Source organism: Aegilops tauschii, chromosome 6 (assembly GCF_002575655.3).
Source record: "Aegilops tauschii subsp. strangulata cultivar AL8/78 chromosome 6, Aet v6.0, whole genome shotgun sequence".
In the NCBI taxonomy this organism is placed as follows: Eukaryota; Viridiplantae; Streptophyta; class Magnoliopsida; order Poales; family Poaceae; genus Aegilops; species Aegilops tauschii.
The window spans coordinates 60,526,870-60,541,277 of NC_053040.3; the positions used below are offsets into that span (position 1 = coordinate 60,526,870).

The following is a 14,408-nucleotide window of genomic DNA, read 5'->3' on the forward strand; positions in this document are numbered from 1 at the left end:
TGATGCAATTCTATGGTTAACATCATACTTAGCAAGCATTTTAATGGAGGTGTTAGCACCATGAATAAAGTGTGAACCACCATTAGCCATTAAATATCTAGGGACTCCAAACCTTGGAAAATAACTTCTTGAAGCATTTTAATGGAGGTGTTATGATCAGCACTACTAGTTGGAATAGCTTCTACCCACTTAGTAACATAATTAACAGCAACCAAAATATGTGTATACCCATTAGAGGAAGGAAAAGGTCCCATATAATCAAAACTGCAAACATCAAACGGTTCAACAACAAGTGAATAATTCATAGGCATTTCCTGACACTTACTGATATTACCTATTCTTTGACATTCATCACAAGACAAGACAAACTTACGTGCATCCTTGAAAAGAGTAGGCCAATAAAAACAAGATTGCAATACCTCATGAGCAGTTCTATCTCCCGCATGATGCCCTAGGGGGGGCTGTCTTGTGGCCCCCTCGAGAGTCCCCTGACCTACATCTTCGTCCTATAGATTCAGATATATTCCAAAACCCTTAGAGGGAGCCACAAAAATACTTTTTCGCCGCCGCAACCTTCTGTACTCGTGAGATCCATCTTGGGGCCTTTTCTGGTGACCTGCCGGAGGGGGATTCGATCACGGAGGGCATCTACATCAACCATATTGCCCTTCCGATGAAGCGTGAGTAGTTTACCTCAGACCTACGGGTCCATAGCTAGTATCTAGATGGCTTCTTCTCTCTCTTTGATTCTCAATACCATGTTCTCCTCGATGTTCTTGGAGATCTATCCGATGTAATCTTCTTTTGCGGCGTGTTTGTCGAGATCCGTTGAATTGTGGATTTATGATCAGTTTATCTACGAATATTATTTGAATCTTCTCTGAATTCTTATATACATGATTTGATATCTTTGTATTCCTCTTCAAATTATCGGTTTGGTTTGGCCAACTAGATTGATATTTCTTGCAATGGGAGAGGTGCTCTGTTTTGGGTTCAATCTTGCGTGATTTCACCTAGTGACAAAGTAGGGGTAGCGAGACACGTATTGTATTCTTGCCATCAAGAATAAAAAGATGGGGTTTTCATCATATTGCTTGAGTTTATCCCTCTACATCATGTCATCTTACTTAAGGTGTTACTCCGTTCTTTATGAACTTAATACTCTAGATGCATGCTAGATAACGGGCGATGTGTGGAGTAATAGTAGTAGATGCAGGTAGGAGTCGGTCTATTTGACACGGATGTGATGCCTATATGCATAATCATTGCCTTGGATATCGTCATAACTTTGCGCTTTTCTATCAATTGCTCGACAGTAATTTGTTCACCCACTATTTTTTGCCTTCATGAGAGAAGCCTCTAGTGAAACATATGGCCCCCGGATCTATTTTCCATTATATATTTTCAGATCTATAAACAAAAAATACCAAAAATATCTTGCTGCAATTTATTTACTTTTATTTTGTTTTACGTTTTAACAATCTTTTATACCTATCTGTATTAGATCTCACTTTTGCAATTTGACCGTGAAGGGATTGACAACCCCTTTATGGTGTTGGGTGCAAGTGTTTGATTGTTTGTGCAGGTGCATAGATTGGGGACTTGCTTGTACCTCGTACTGGATTGATACCTTGGTTCTCTAATTGAGGGAAATACTTATCTCTACTTTGCTGCATCACCCTTTCCTCTTCAAGGAAAAAACCAACGCAAGCTCAAGAAGTAGCAATCGACGAGTCAAATCGGCCATGATCTGAAGCAGCAGCTTGTTCCACACATCGATCGGTCCCAACAAGCACTAGTGCAGGCAGTCGATGTCAAAGCCGTTCTGCTCGCCAACTCCGTGTCCGTACCTGTCGGGCACCGGGGTGCCCGTCGGGACATCGCGGCATGATCCGGGCCACGTCCATCAGCCTGAGCCGCACGCCATTCTTCCTCGCCTCCCCCTCCGCCGTTCTGAACTCCTCCAGCTGGGCCCTATAGAAACCGCCCTTCGGCTCCGCCATCTCCGCTGTCTCGTGTCCGGGCACTCCCTGCTGTCGAACCACCCGCCATTCGCGTTGTGCGTCGGCGCCACTGTCCGCAGGACCGCGAGCGCCTGGATCACGCTGTGGAACGCCGCGCGCTTCGCGTACCGCGGCTGGAGCACGGTCACGTTGCCGCTCGTGGAGCCGAAGCCGTGGCATCCGACGACGCAGCCGCGGCGGTAGTACACAGATGGGCGCGCGAACTAGTGCAACGCGGACATGACCACATAGTAGTGCTCCTTGGCAGCGAGCGTACACCGCTTGTCGGGCTCGTCGAGGTGGAGGTCGTTGGGCCGGCGAACACCTCTCCCTGTCTGTCGGGGCCGACCGTTGAGGGAGGGTGGTCTTGGCAACGGCATGGCGGCTCCAGGCCGGCAATTGTGACGACGACTGAAGGGGACGGGTTGAGAGGGGAGGGGAGAGGAGAGCGAGGGGCGAGGTGCGGGGGCGGTCGACCATGTGCGGTCCGATGAGGTGGGGGCGAAGTGTTAATTACGAAAATTTGGCAAAAAAACCTGTTTGATAACCAGTCAACTGCCAAATCAGTGCATACATAGAAGAAAATGTATATTGGATCGTATGTGAACCCCTAAGACAAGTTTAGTGATCGTATTTCGGGTATTTCTAACTACGAGGACTAAATTGGTCAACGCGATGAGTATGAGGACCTCCAGTGAATTTTTCTCTTGATCATACATGGCAACTATGATTTCACCACACTTGGCATCCAATTAGTTACACATGGCAACTATATTTAATGATACATGACAGACATGGCAACTACAGATAATTGCACATGGCAACTAAAGTTGATTACACACGCGTTCGCGCTCATGGATGGAGATGAACATTTGTTACACATGATCGTGTGGGCCGTTGTAGCTGCGCCCAAGCGTGTAAATAATTTTAATGTTCGGCTACACAGGGTCGTATGGGTTGTCTCCTTGGTACGACCACATGAATTATGTGGTCGGGTATCCATTGTGCCAGAAGTGTGGCACTTTCGGCGTCCAAACCAAAAACGTTCATTTTGCCATGAATTCCCAGTAACGTCAGCACAATAGCATTCTCATTTTTTTTCCTCCCCAGAATCCAACCCTTGCCAGCTGGCGAGATAGTTTCCTTGTACGCGTCTGTTTCAAAATAATTTCCATCTGCGCGTCTGCATGCGCGCCATGAATGGATAAAAGCTAGACCTAAGCCTAAGCTAACTCCTCCTATTTCTCCGGCGGTCACGGGGCCGTCTTCCGGCCTCCCTGCACCGTTTCTCCACCTCCGCCTTAATTTGTCACCCACCCAAGAATAAACCGACCCGAAAACAGCGTGAGTGAATAATTAGGCAAGCACCAAAACTGAGGATATACCAGGAAATAGCTTAGTATAGTCCCCTTCCAAGCACAGGAGAGGAGCGGAGAGGGGATCGATCGATCGCGCGGCCGGCGGCATGTCGCGGTTGGCGTCGGCGCTGCTTGCCCTGGCGACGGCGGCCGCGGTGGCGGTGGCGGTGGCGGCGCGGCCGGCGGTGGACGTGACCGCGACGGTGGCCTTCGGGGACGGCTACACGCCGCTCTTCGGCTTCGACAACATCCTCCGCTCCGCCGACGACCGCACCGTCAGCCTCCTCCTCGACCGCACCACCGGTACGTACGTACGACAATAGCCTCCTCCTCGGCCGGTCGGCCGTACGTTCGCGCGCATGGCGCGGCTTGATTTACTCCGTTAATTTCTGGCGCGTTTGTCTGTTTCCCATGCAAAACGTACGTCAGTTAATGGTAATTAAAATGGGCGGGCAGGGTCGGGGTTCATCTCGTCGGCCATGTACGAGCACGGCTTCTTCAGCGCGTCCATCAAGCTGCCGTCCGACTACACGGCGGGGGTGGTGGTGGCCTTCTACACGTCCAACGGCGACGTGTTCCCCAAGACGCACGACGAGCTGGACTTCGAGTTCCTGGGCAACATCCGGGGCAAGCCGTGGCGGATGCAGACCAACATGTACGGCAACGGCAGCGTCAGCCGGGGCCGGGAGGAGCGCTACGTGCTGCCCTTCGACCCCACCACCGAGTTCCACCGCTACTCCATCCTCTGGGCGCGAGACGCCGTCGTCTTCTACGTCGACGACGTGCCCGTGCGCCACCTGCGCCGCGCCCGCGCCGGCCGCGACTTCCCGGCCAAGCCCATGGCGCTCTACGCCACCGTCTGGGACGCCTCCAACTGGGCCACCTCCGGCGGCCGCTACCGCGTCAACTACCACTACGGGCCCTTCGTCGCCTCCTTCACCGACCTCGCCCTCACCGGCTGCTCCTCCCCCACGGAAGAAGGCTGCGCCGACGCGCTGGCCGCCTCCGACCCCGCCGTCATGACGCTCGCCAAGCAGCAGGCCATGCGCCAGTTCAGGGAGCGCAACATGGTCTACTCCTACTGCTACGACACCAGGCGCTACCCCGTGCCCTTCCCGGAGTGCGACCTCGTCGAGTCGGAGCGGAGCAGGTTCAAGGACAGCGGCCACCGGCTCGCGCTCAGGCGCCGCCGCGTCGGCCGCCGGCCGCCCAACAAGGCCGACATGTAGCGTGCACGCACCTAGCAGCCATATCTTCTCTTCTCTTCTCTTGTGTTAATTAATTAGGGACGGAGATTTGGGTTGGTTGATTATGTATTACTCGGCGGAATTTGGCAGTAGCATCCCAAGCGGAAATTGGGTGACACGTACGGTTACTCGGCGGGCACATTGCATGAAAACATATATACGACCTACACGGAGTGGTCCCTTACTTCCTCCTCTGCTCTGCTCTGCTCTCTCTTCTCCCCCACCGGCGATGGGTCGGCTCCGTTTCAGGCACCGTGGGAAAAAAACGTACGTTTATTCTGGATTTTCTTTGAAAAGCTACATCGGACTAACTTTTGAAGGGTGTGCCTAGGTCTCAGTTGACTAGAATTTAACCAAGTCTCAGTCAAGTGACATAATATATAAAAAAAAAGTTAAAAGAATTTTTTTGCAAAGATCTCCACGCAGGATCAAACGAATATAGTATTCACCGTCGATTGAGACTTAGCATAATTATTTTTTTGAAAGTTGAACTACATTATTGGAAGGTTAACACTGCTTTTGGGTGACTAGCTTTCATCTAGATGGGAATTAAGTAAATCACCTCTAGCTCGTACATCATTTCATTTGGCGCGCATATCTGTGTGAATCTTTTTTAGATATGACTTAATTGTTAAATTAATCCGCTTTGAAAGTTGATAAAAATAATTGCAAGTTCCCATTTGAAAGGTTAAAAAACCGTCAGAGTTTTCTTCTAAAAAGTTTTGGAAGTCTGGTTTCATTTTAAAAGGTCATGCTTGCAAACACACCACTGCTGAAATAGTTTACAAGAAGACAATCTTATAAGACGGCAATTAATGCCTACATTCATGGAGCATGACTAAATCAACATAGCATAATTAATGATGCGAAAGCCCGTTGAGATCATCAAATGACATCTCGACCATCGCATCATCTTGAAGCCTAGTCTATTTTGGCTATCGTGCGGCCAAGCCTTCATATATTATGCTTGTGTTACATGTGTTCGACTTCAACACCGAACACTCTGCATAGTCTAATCAAGTTGTGGCCTTTTACAAATATATTGGATACCGATTCCAATAAACTTCATCTTAACGAACATGTATTCATCTTGAAGTTGTCAGCTTCACATGAACGCCTGTGCCAGATTGGACTTGGGTCTTCCCTTGTTGCTCACGTCACTTGTACAAGTCATCTGGCAAGTCCTCGTAAGACCTTTTAGCCTCGACTGAACATATTGGCATGTCTCTCTTCTTCTCAACTCCGCCTTGTACATGTTGTTCTTAGTCCTTGTTCTCTTCATCACGAGCTTTATGTCTTTTCTTGGCTCTCATGATTTTCTTGTCCATGCCCACTTGTGTAAGTAATCGCTGCCATGAAGTTGACCAAGAAAAATAACACCTCTTCAAACCCTTGCCACGTCAACCGCACGATGTGTGTCCTCGCTGTTAGGGCATATTTATCCGTTAGTGATTTTGATGATTGGTAACAATGCAATTTGTGGACTAATTGTGTGTACGGGAACGAAGCATGAAAACAAAATCCTACGAACACCCATGATCTATCTAGGAGAAGCATAGCAACGAGAGGGGAGAGTGTAACTATGTACCCTCATAGACCAAAAGTGGAAGCGTATATAACGCGGTTGATGTAGTCGTACTCTTCGCGGTCCGGTCACGATCCAACCGATCTAGTGCCGAACGGACGGCACCTCCGAGTTTAGCACACGTGCGGCTCGATGACGTCTCCTCCTTGATACAACAAGAGAATACGAAGAAGTAGATGGGATCACAACCAGCACTACGGCATGGTGGTGATGGTGGAGCAACGGCAGCGCTTCGCTAAGCGAAAACCCGTGGACGAGAACTATGCCGGGAGGGAGAGACGGGGCAGCAGCCAAGGCCAATGTGTCGAGGTGCCTTGTTGCTCCTGAAAGTGCTAGTTATCGACTAGAGGGGGGTGAATAGGCAATTGTTATGAAAGTCTTCAAAACACGAGGTCTTTGAAGACAAACAGATGAAATGAACCTATTGATATGCAGCGGAAGATAGACTACACTAGACAAGCCATGGTCAAGAAAGCAATGTAGTGAAAGTACGAAGACTATCAGCAGCTAGGTAGTATGGATCACGATGGAAGACAGTATGAAGCCAATTACAGGTAATAGTCTTCACACAGTGAAGTCAAACAGATCAGACAGGCAAGCAATGACTTCACGAAGACAAACAGTAAAGTAAAGGGAAGTGGGGAATAAAACCAGTTGCTTGGTGAAGACAAGGATTTGATAGACCAGTTCCAGTTGTTGTGACAACTGTACGTCTGGTTAGGGAGGTTGAGATTGAACTCAGAAGACCGCGTCTTCACCTTATTCCCCTTGAGCTAAGGACACACAGTCCTCGCCCAATCACTCTGGTAAGTCTTCAAGGTAGACTTCCAAACCTTCACAGACTTCGTTCACCGGCGATCCACAATGACTCTTGGATGCTCAGAACGCGACGCGTAACCGGCTGGAGGACTCACAGTCCTCGAGTGTAGTAAGTCTTCAGGACACGCTGATAGAAAGACTTTAGTGATGCCTAACACTCTTTGGCTCTGGGTGTTTTGGGCTTTGTCCTCGCAAGGATCTCTCTCTCAAAAGCTTCGAAGGTGGGTTGCTCTCAAACGACAAAAGCCGTGCACTAACTCTGAGCAGCCACAAATTTATGGTGTAGGGGGTGGGCTATTTATAGCCACAAGGCAACCCGACCTGATATGTCTGAAATGTCCCTTGGTCACTTATAAGGAACCGACATGTGTCCAACGGTCGGATTTCAAACACAAGCGACAGCTTTACTTGGGCTACAAGCAAAGCTGACTCATCTAGCTCTGGATAACATTTGCTCTCATTGTCTTTGCTCGAAGACATGGGATTTTGGTTGAGCATCACATCAGTCACTCTGACTTTGTTCACTTGGACCCCACTTAACAGTACGGTGGTTCCTATGACTCAATAAAGAAGAAAAGGAAACTACGAAACAACTATGTCTTCGTACTCCATAGTCTTCAAGGGAATGTCTTCACATGTCATAATCTTCATCGTGAATGTCTTCACGTACCACCATTGTCTTCAATGTCTTCACACATTTTTAGGGGTCATCTCTGGTAGGTAAACCGAATCAATAAGGGACTACTACCTGTGTTATCCTACAATTCCCACAAACACATTAGTCCCTCAACCAAGTTTGTCGTCAATACTCCAAAACCAACTAGGGGTGGCACTAGATGCACTTACAATCTCCCCCTTGTTGGTGATTGGTGACAAACTGGTTGAAGTTTTCAACGGGGAAAAAAGTATGTGAAAGTTAAAGATCAAAGTCATTGTCTTCATAAGTTGCAAAAGGCTCCCCCTGAAGATGTGCATATAAGTAGTTTGCTTTTGAATGCAAATGCACATGGCAGGTTTTACTTTGTGGAGATCCTCTTTAACTTACGAAGACAATTCATCATGCATATATAAGAATAACTAAGATAATGACATGCATAAGGAGAAATGGGCGTCTACAGAATGACTTCATGCGGAATTTATCATCGCATCACAAAGTAGCAGCAGAAGTAGCAGACGACCATGAAGTTTAAGTGTTACAACACAAGAGACAAATAGTTTAAGTGATAGTTGATGGTTGAATGAAGCTTGATCAATCGCATCACCCATGGAGCATAAAATTTCAGGCCAAAAAGATCAATTCCAGAGGCTGCAAGCTGTCGGATGAAGAAATCATGTGTGTTGAATTTGATGCCATTGATGATATAGAACACCAATGTCTTCATGGCGCCTTCGAGTTTAGCTTCAGGAATTGCCTTTGATTGGCCAGAGAGTACGCCTCAGAATGTGATAAACTGTGCGCGGCAAGTACTCAAGGTCCTAAACAAAGAATTCCTTGGGTATTCGGCGTCATGGGGCAATGGCTTCGTCATGCTCAACATCTGGCTCATGTTGGGCTCTGGCTTCCGAAATATGCTTTGCAGTTCATTCTGATGAAGCTGACAACCAGGTTCAAACAACTCACCTGGAGTGGGCAGGGAAGTAAGCTCAATGATGTCCTGAGCTTTGGCTTCGTGATGAATGTCACCTTACATCCACTCAAGGTCCAAGTCTTTGGATCCCTGTTGTAGCCTCGAATGTGCAGTGTAGCATAAAACTGTAGCAGAAGTTCTTCATTCTAGTGCTCCTTATCAGTCACAAATGGCAGCAGCCCAACGTCTCTGAAGCAATCCAATGCCTCCTCAAGGTATGGCAGCCCAACCATAGCATCACAATCCAGACGCTTATGAGGAAAAATCCGGTCCTGGTTGTATAAGATGCAGGAGTAGTAGCTTCGCTGCTGATGGCTCCAAAACCTGTCAGAGGAGATCTTGGGCTTCGTGTACGGGTCCTTGGCGCTGTCAAAGAAGGTGTTGTGCTCTCTGAAGCTGTGCACACTGAACGATTCCTGAGTTGTTGCAGCATTGGGAAGCCTTGGCGATCTTGGCTTTGGCTTCTGAAACTGAGGCCTCTGCTCCACATGATAATCATATTGAGGGCCGGGAGCAGTGGGTGGAACCATGATAGGCCATCTGACAGTTACCAACTCACCATGATTGAACGCGCGTTCCATAGTATGAGGCCTTGGTGGAGGAACGGTGTCATCAGAAGTGATTGGCTGCACAATGGTGTCAGTAGCAGCATGGGCTTCGGGCTCCACATTGTCTTCATCCATGACAGTGTCATTGGCTTCAGTAGTGTTGGTTGTGGCAGCCTCATTGTTTTCAACCTCCATGTCATCAACAACTGGAGGGTCGGGCACGATCATAGTCTCTTCTGGTTGAAATGGATCACTGGCAGGGGGAGTAGCTTCTCTCTCTTTTTCTTTCTCTTCTCCTTTTTCTTCATCGGCTGATGCAGCCGGAATGTCTTCAGCAGTTTTAGCTTCAGATTCAGAAACATACACAGAAGGGATGGCTTCAGGGTACACTTGACGTGCTACTGAGCTTGTGTGTTGGACATCCTCTTCTGGAATGCTTGTCATGGAGACCTGAGGCCTAAGGCATTTGCGAAGCATGTGGAATGCTGGCGACGCCTTTGGAGAGGGAGTGGTCTGTTCCATGAAGTTATCATCATCAAGCACCGGAGTGGTGACTTGAGCTGGTGGTGTACGGGGGATCTCATCTTGCTGTGGGGTGTCTTGTTGTTGCTCTACCCATGAGTCATCTTGAGCAACTGGCGTCAAGGGACGGCCAATGCTAATGAGTTCACTGCTCGTAGGAGCAGGCGATGATACCGGTTGGGGTTCGAGTTAAGGAAGGACTTCATCATCATCAACATTGTCTTCACGACCAATGTCTTCAGCTGCGTTGGGGTCAGCAGCTAGAATCTCTTCACTTTCAGGAGCCTCTGTAGAAGCAAGCTCATGAATCACAAGGCGGCAGTCGTGTTTTTCAGGTGGAGCAACAGAAATTGGCTTGACATTCAGCAGTACTTGGGCGGTGGCACGCTCTTTCTTTGAAGACTTTGAAGCTTTAGTCTTCAATATCTTCGTGGAGGGAGCGGCCTCAGAGGAGTCTTGATGCTTCCTCTTCCTGGCTTCGGCTTCGGCTTGCCTTGTCTTCTTCTGCTCAGAAGCTGCTGAGGGGACCTTTGGCTTCGAGCCAGTCATGCTGGCAGGGAAGACAATGCTTGGTTGGCCCTACCTTGAAGATTTAGGTTCAGCGTCAGCAGCCTTCTTGTTTTTCTTGGCAGCCATCTTGGGGTCGATGCCAGGATGCCCAAGAGCCTTTCTCTTCTCAGCTTCATTGTGCACTTGCACACACTTCTTCGCATACTACTTCATGCGCTTGCGTGAGCCTTTGGCTTCTTCACGCTTCTTGTTGAATTCAGCCTTGAGGTCAGTCATCATCTTCTTGAATATTTGCACATCAGCAACACTGAACTTGGCCATGTGCTTCTTGAAATGTGCCTTCTCATAATCTATCTTGTTCTTGAGCTCAACGATTTTCTGAGCCAAGGCAAGTTCATTGGCAATGGCTCTGTGAAATGTGATGCTAATGTCCACAGGCAGCTGTAGATCATCAATGTTGATGCTTTGGTCCTCAAACCATTCATCAATAAAGTTGTTCAGTATATCAGCATCAAATATAGGCAGATCATGGAAGATCTCAGCCTCTTGCTTGCTCTTCATTAACATCTCCAGAGCTTCATATCCAAGATCTTCATCACTGGACAGATCAATGGTGTTGTCTTCATTGTGCAGAACGACAACAGGAGTCAGGTCATGCCCAGAAATCTTCTTAGGCTTCTTGGTCTTCTTGGAGACACGAGACAAGTCTTCAGACTGCACACTTGTGGTTCAGGAGGTGCAGTCATCAATGGCTTCACAGTTGGAGCTTTTGGAGCAGCAGAGGGCTTGGAAGCTTTTGACTTCTTCTTCTGGTTTGTTGGTGCAGGAGCATCCTCAGAGTCTGCATCATCAGCAGATTGTTCTACCGTGGCCCTCTGAGCAGCAATATGGGAGAGGAGCCCATCAAAGCTATTGAAGGGGACGATGACATTTGGATTGGCGTCACGTGTTCCATCCGCCCTTGGAGCGGACGGACCATGATTGAAGTTGAGTCCGAATGCCTTCTTGTTTGTGGCAGCAGACTCCGTGGCAAACTGAAAGTTGTGCTTGAAGAGATCATCGTCACGACACCATCGAAGAGAGGATGGGTCGGCATTTTCTGGTTGAGGCCCTCTGACCATGCATGGATAGAAGTCTTGGGCAATAGCTTCAGGCTTCGTCTTGGGTTGCAAATTCTTGTAAAGAATATCGCCCCACGGGCGCTTGATAGCATTCTTTTCAGCATACTCAGCAGTGAAGAAGTTATACTTGAACCATTGCTCATCCCAATATCTTCGGATCCACTGTATTCTGGTCTTGCGCTGATTGTAGCTTTCCTCAGGATCAGACTTATAAAGTTCATATAGATCCGGGGGCAGATCTAGAGCAGTATTTCCACGGCGCTGCCTGCCACCTTTCCTTGCATATTTTTTAGTGTCCATAATATTCAAACAGAGAGGCTTCAAGACAGTGAAAGGCTTTCGACGACTTGCCAAACAAGAACTGGCTTCAGGAGATTCAATATGATGCTATAAGAATTCTACAAATGAATGCACACTATGAGAACCAAGGGATTCTCCCACGGACATGTACCTGTGACAGCATTAGAGATGCGAGGGAAGGGGAAGAGGTCATATGCATTCTTAGAAGATTTTGTAGATAAATCAGTTTGAAGACATTGACCTCATAGTGCGAAGAAATTCACTTATTTGAAGTGAGTTGGTTCCAGATTTGTACGAATCCATGAATAAGTACAAGTGAGGAATCTAACTAGTTATGAAGCATAAGTGAATATAATTTACAAGATATGAGATTTAGAAAGAGAAAGATCCAGATTTTGAAGTGCAGAAACCACTTTTGGTTGAAGTGGATGGATTTGACACATCAAAAAAGCGGTAAAAAGCGAGTTTTATTTACCACTGAAGAACTACTAGACGGGGCAGAACGGATGCCGAGCAGTCCAATCTCCCGCGCCCTAACTTGGCGGCGGAAGACACCTACGGCACCGGCGAAGAAGACGAGGTCCGCGGCTGACGTGACGATGGCGTCGAAGAGGTCGCGGCAGCAAAGCGCTTTGTCTCCAGCGTCGACGCGAACTAGCGGTGGCGCTAGGGTTTGAGCAAGATGGTGAGGCGGTCATTATCTCCTCTTCCAGATGTAGCACATCGACGGTAGGTATTACCCTCAGTGATGAAACCAATGTATCGAACCAGTAGGAGAACCAAGCAACACAACGTAAACAACACCTGCACACAAACAACAACACCTCGCAACCCGACGTGTTAAAGGGGTTGTCAATGAAGGAAATATGCCCTATAGGCAATAATAAAGTTGTTATTTATATTTCCTTATATCATGATAAATGTTTATTATTCATGCTAGAATTGTATTAACCGGAAACTTAGTACATGTGTGAATACATAGACAAACAGAGTGTCACTAGTATGCCTCTACTTGACTAGCTCGTTGAATCAAAGATGGTTAAATTTCCTAGCCATATACATGAGTTGTCATTTGATTAACGGGATCACATCATTAGAGAATGATGTGATTGACTTGACCCATTCCGTTAGCTTAGCATTTGATCGTTTAGTATATTGCTATTGCTTTCTGATAACCCACAAGTATAGGGGATCGCAACAGTTTTCGAGGGTAGAGTATTCAACCCAAATTTATTGATTGGACACAAGGGGAGCCAAAGAATATTCTCAAGTATTAGCAGTTGAGTTGTCAATTCAACCACACCTGGATAACTTAGTATCTGCAGCAAATTATTTAGTAGCAAAGTAATATGGAAGTAATGATAATAGTAGCAAAAGTAATATTTTTGGGTTTTGTAGTGATTGTAACAGTAGCAACGGTGAAGTAAATAAGCGAAGAACAATATGTGAAAAGTTCGTCGGCATTGGATCGGTGATGGAGAATTATGCCGGATGCGGTTCATCATGTAACAGTCATAACATAGGGTGACACAGAACTAGCTCCAATTCATCAATGTAACGTAGGCATGTATTCCGAATATAGTCATACGTGCTTATGGAAAAGAACTTGCATGACATCTTTTGTCCTACCCTCCCGTGGCAGCGGGGTCCTAGCGGAAACTAAGGGATATTAAGGCCTCCTTTTAATAGAGTACCGGACCAAAGCATTAACACATAGTGAATACATGAACTCCTCAAACTACGGTCATCACCGGGAGTGGTCCCGGTTATTGTCACTTCGGGGTTGCCGGATCATAACACATAGTAGTTGACTATAGACTTGCAAGATAGGATCAAGAACTCACATATATTCATGAAAACATAATAGGTTCAGATCTGAAATCATGGCACTCGGGCCCTAGTGACAAGTATTAAGCATAGCAAAGTCATAGCAACATCAATCTCATAACATAGTGGATACTAGGGATCAAACCCTAACAAAACTAACTCGATTACATGATAAATCTCATCCAACCCATCACCGTCCAAGAAGCCTACGATGGAATTACTCACGCACGGCGGTGAGCATCATGAAATTGGTGATGGAGGATGGTTGATTATGACGACGGCGATGGATTCCCGTCTACCGAGCCCCGAACGGACTCCAGATCAGCCCTCCCGAGAGGTTTTAGGGCTTGGCGGCGGCTCCGTATCGTAAAACGCGATGAATCCTTCTCTCTGATTTTTTTCTCCCCGAACACGAATATATGGAGTTGGAGTTGAGGTCGGTGGAGCGTCAGGGGGCCCACGAGGCAGGGGGCGCGCCCCCACCCTCGTGGACAGGGTGTGGGCCCCCTGACGTGGATTCTTCTTCCAGTATTTTTAATATTTTCCAAAAATATCTTCCGTGGAGTTTCAGGTCATTCCGAGAACTTTTGTTTCTGCACATAAATAACACCATGGAAAGTCTGCTGAAAACAGCGTCAGTCCGGGTTAGTTCCATTCAAATCATGCAAGTTGGAGTCCAAAACAAGGGCAAAAGTGTTTGGAAAAGTAGATACGACAGGAGACGTATCAACTCTCCCAAGCTTAAACCTTTGCTTGTCCTCAAGCAATTTAGTTGACAAACTGAAAGTGATAAAGAAAAACTTTTACAAACTCTGTTTGCTCTTGTTGTTGTAAATATGTAAAGCCAGCATTCAAGTTTTCAGCAAAGATTATAACTAACCATATTCACAATAACATTTAGGACTCATGTTTACTCATGTTAATGGCATAATCAACTAGC

At 47.1% G+C, this 14,408-nt stretch overlaps 1 protein-coding gene across 1 annotated transcript; it reads left to right on the forward strand.

Moving 5' to 3' along the window:
- The first annotated feature begins 3,468 nt into the window (after positions 1 to 3,468).
- Positions 3,469 to 4,775, forward strand: LOC109784990 (probable xyloglucan endotransglucosylase/hydrolase protein 30). The gene is made up of 2 exons (XM_020343603.2): positions 3,469 to 3,664; positions 3,818 to 4,775. Exons 1-2 carry the CDS (start codon positions 3,469 to 3,471, stop codon positions 4,588 to 4,590), a joined length of 969 nt encoding a protein of 322 aa, XP_020199192.1. The 3' UTR covers positions 4,591 to 4,775.
- The last annotated feature ends 9,633 nt before the right edge of the window (positions 4,776 to 14,408 follow it).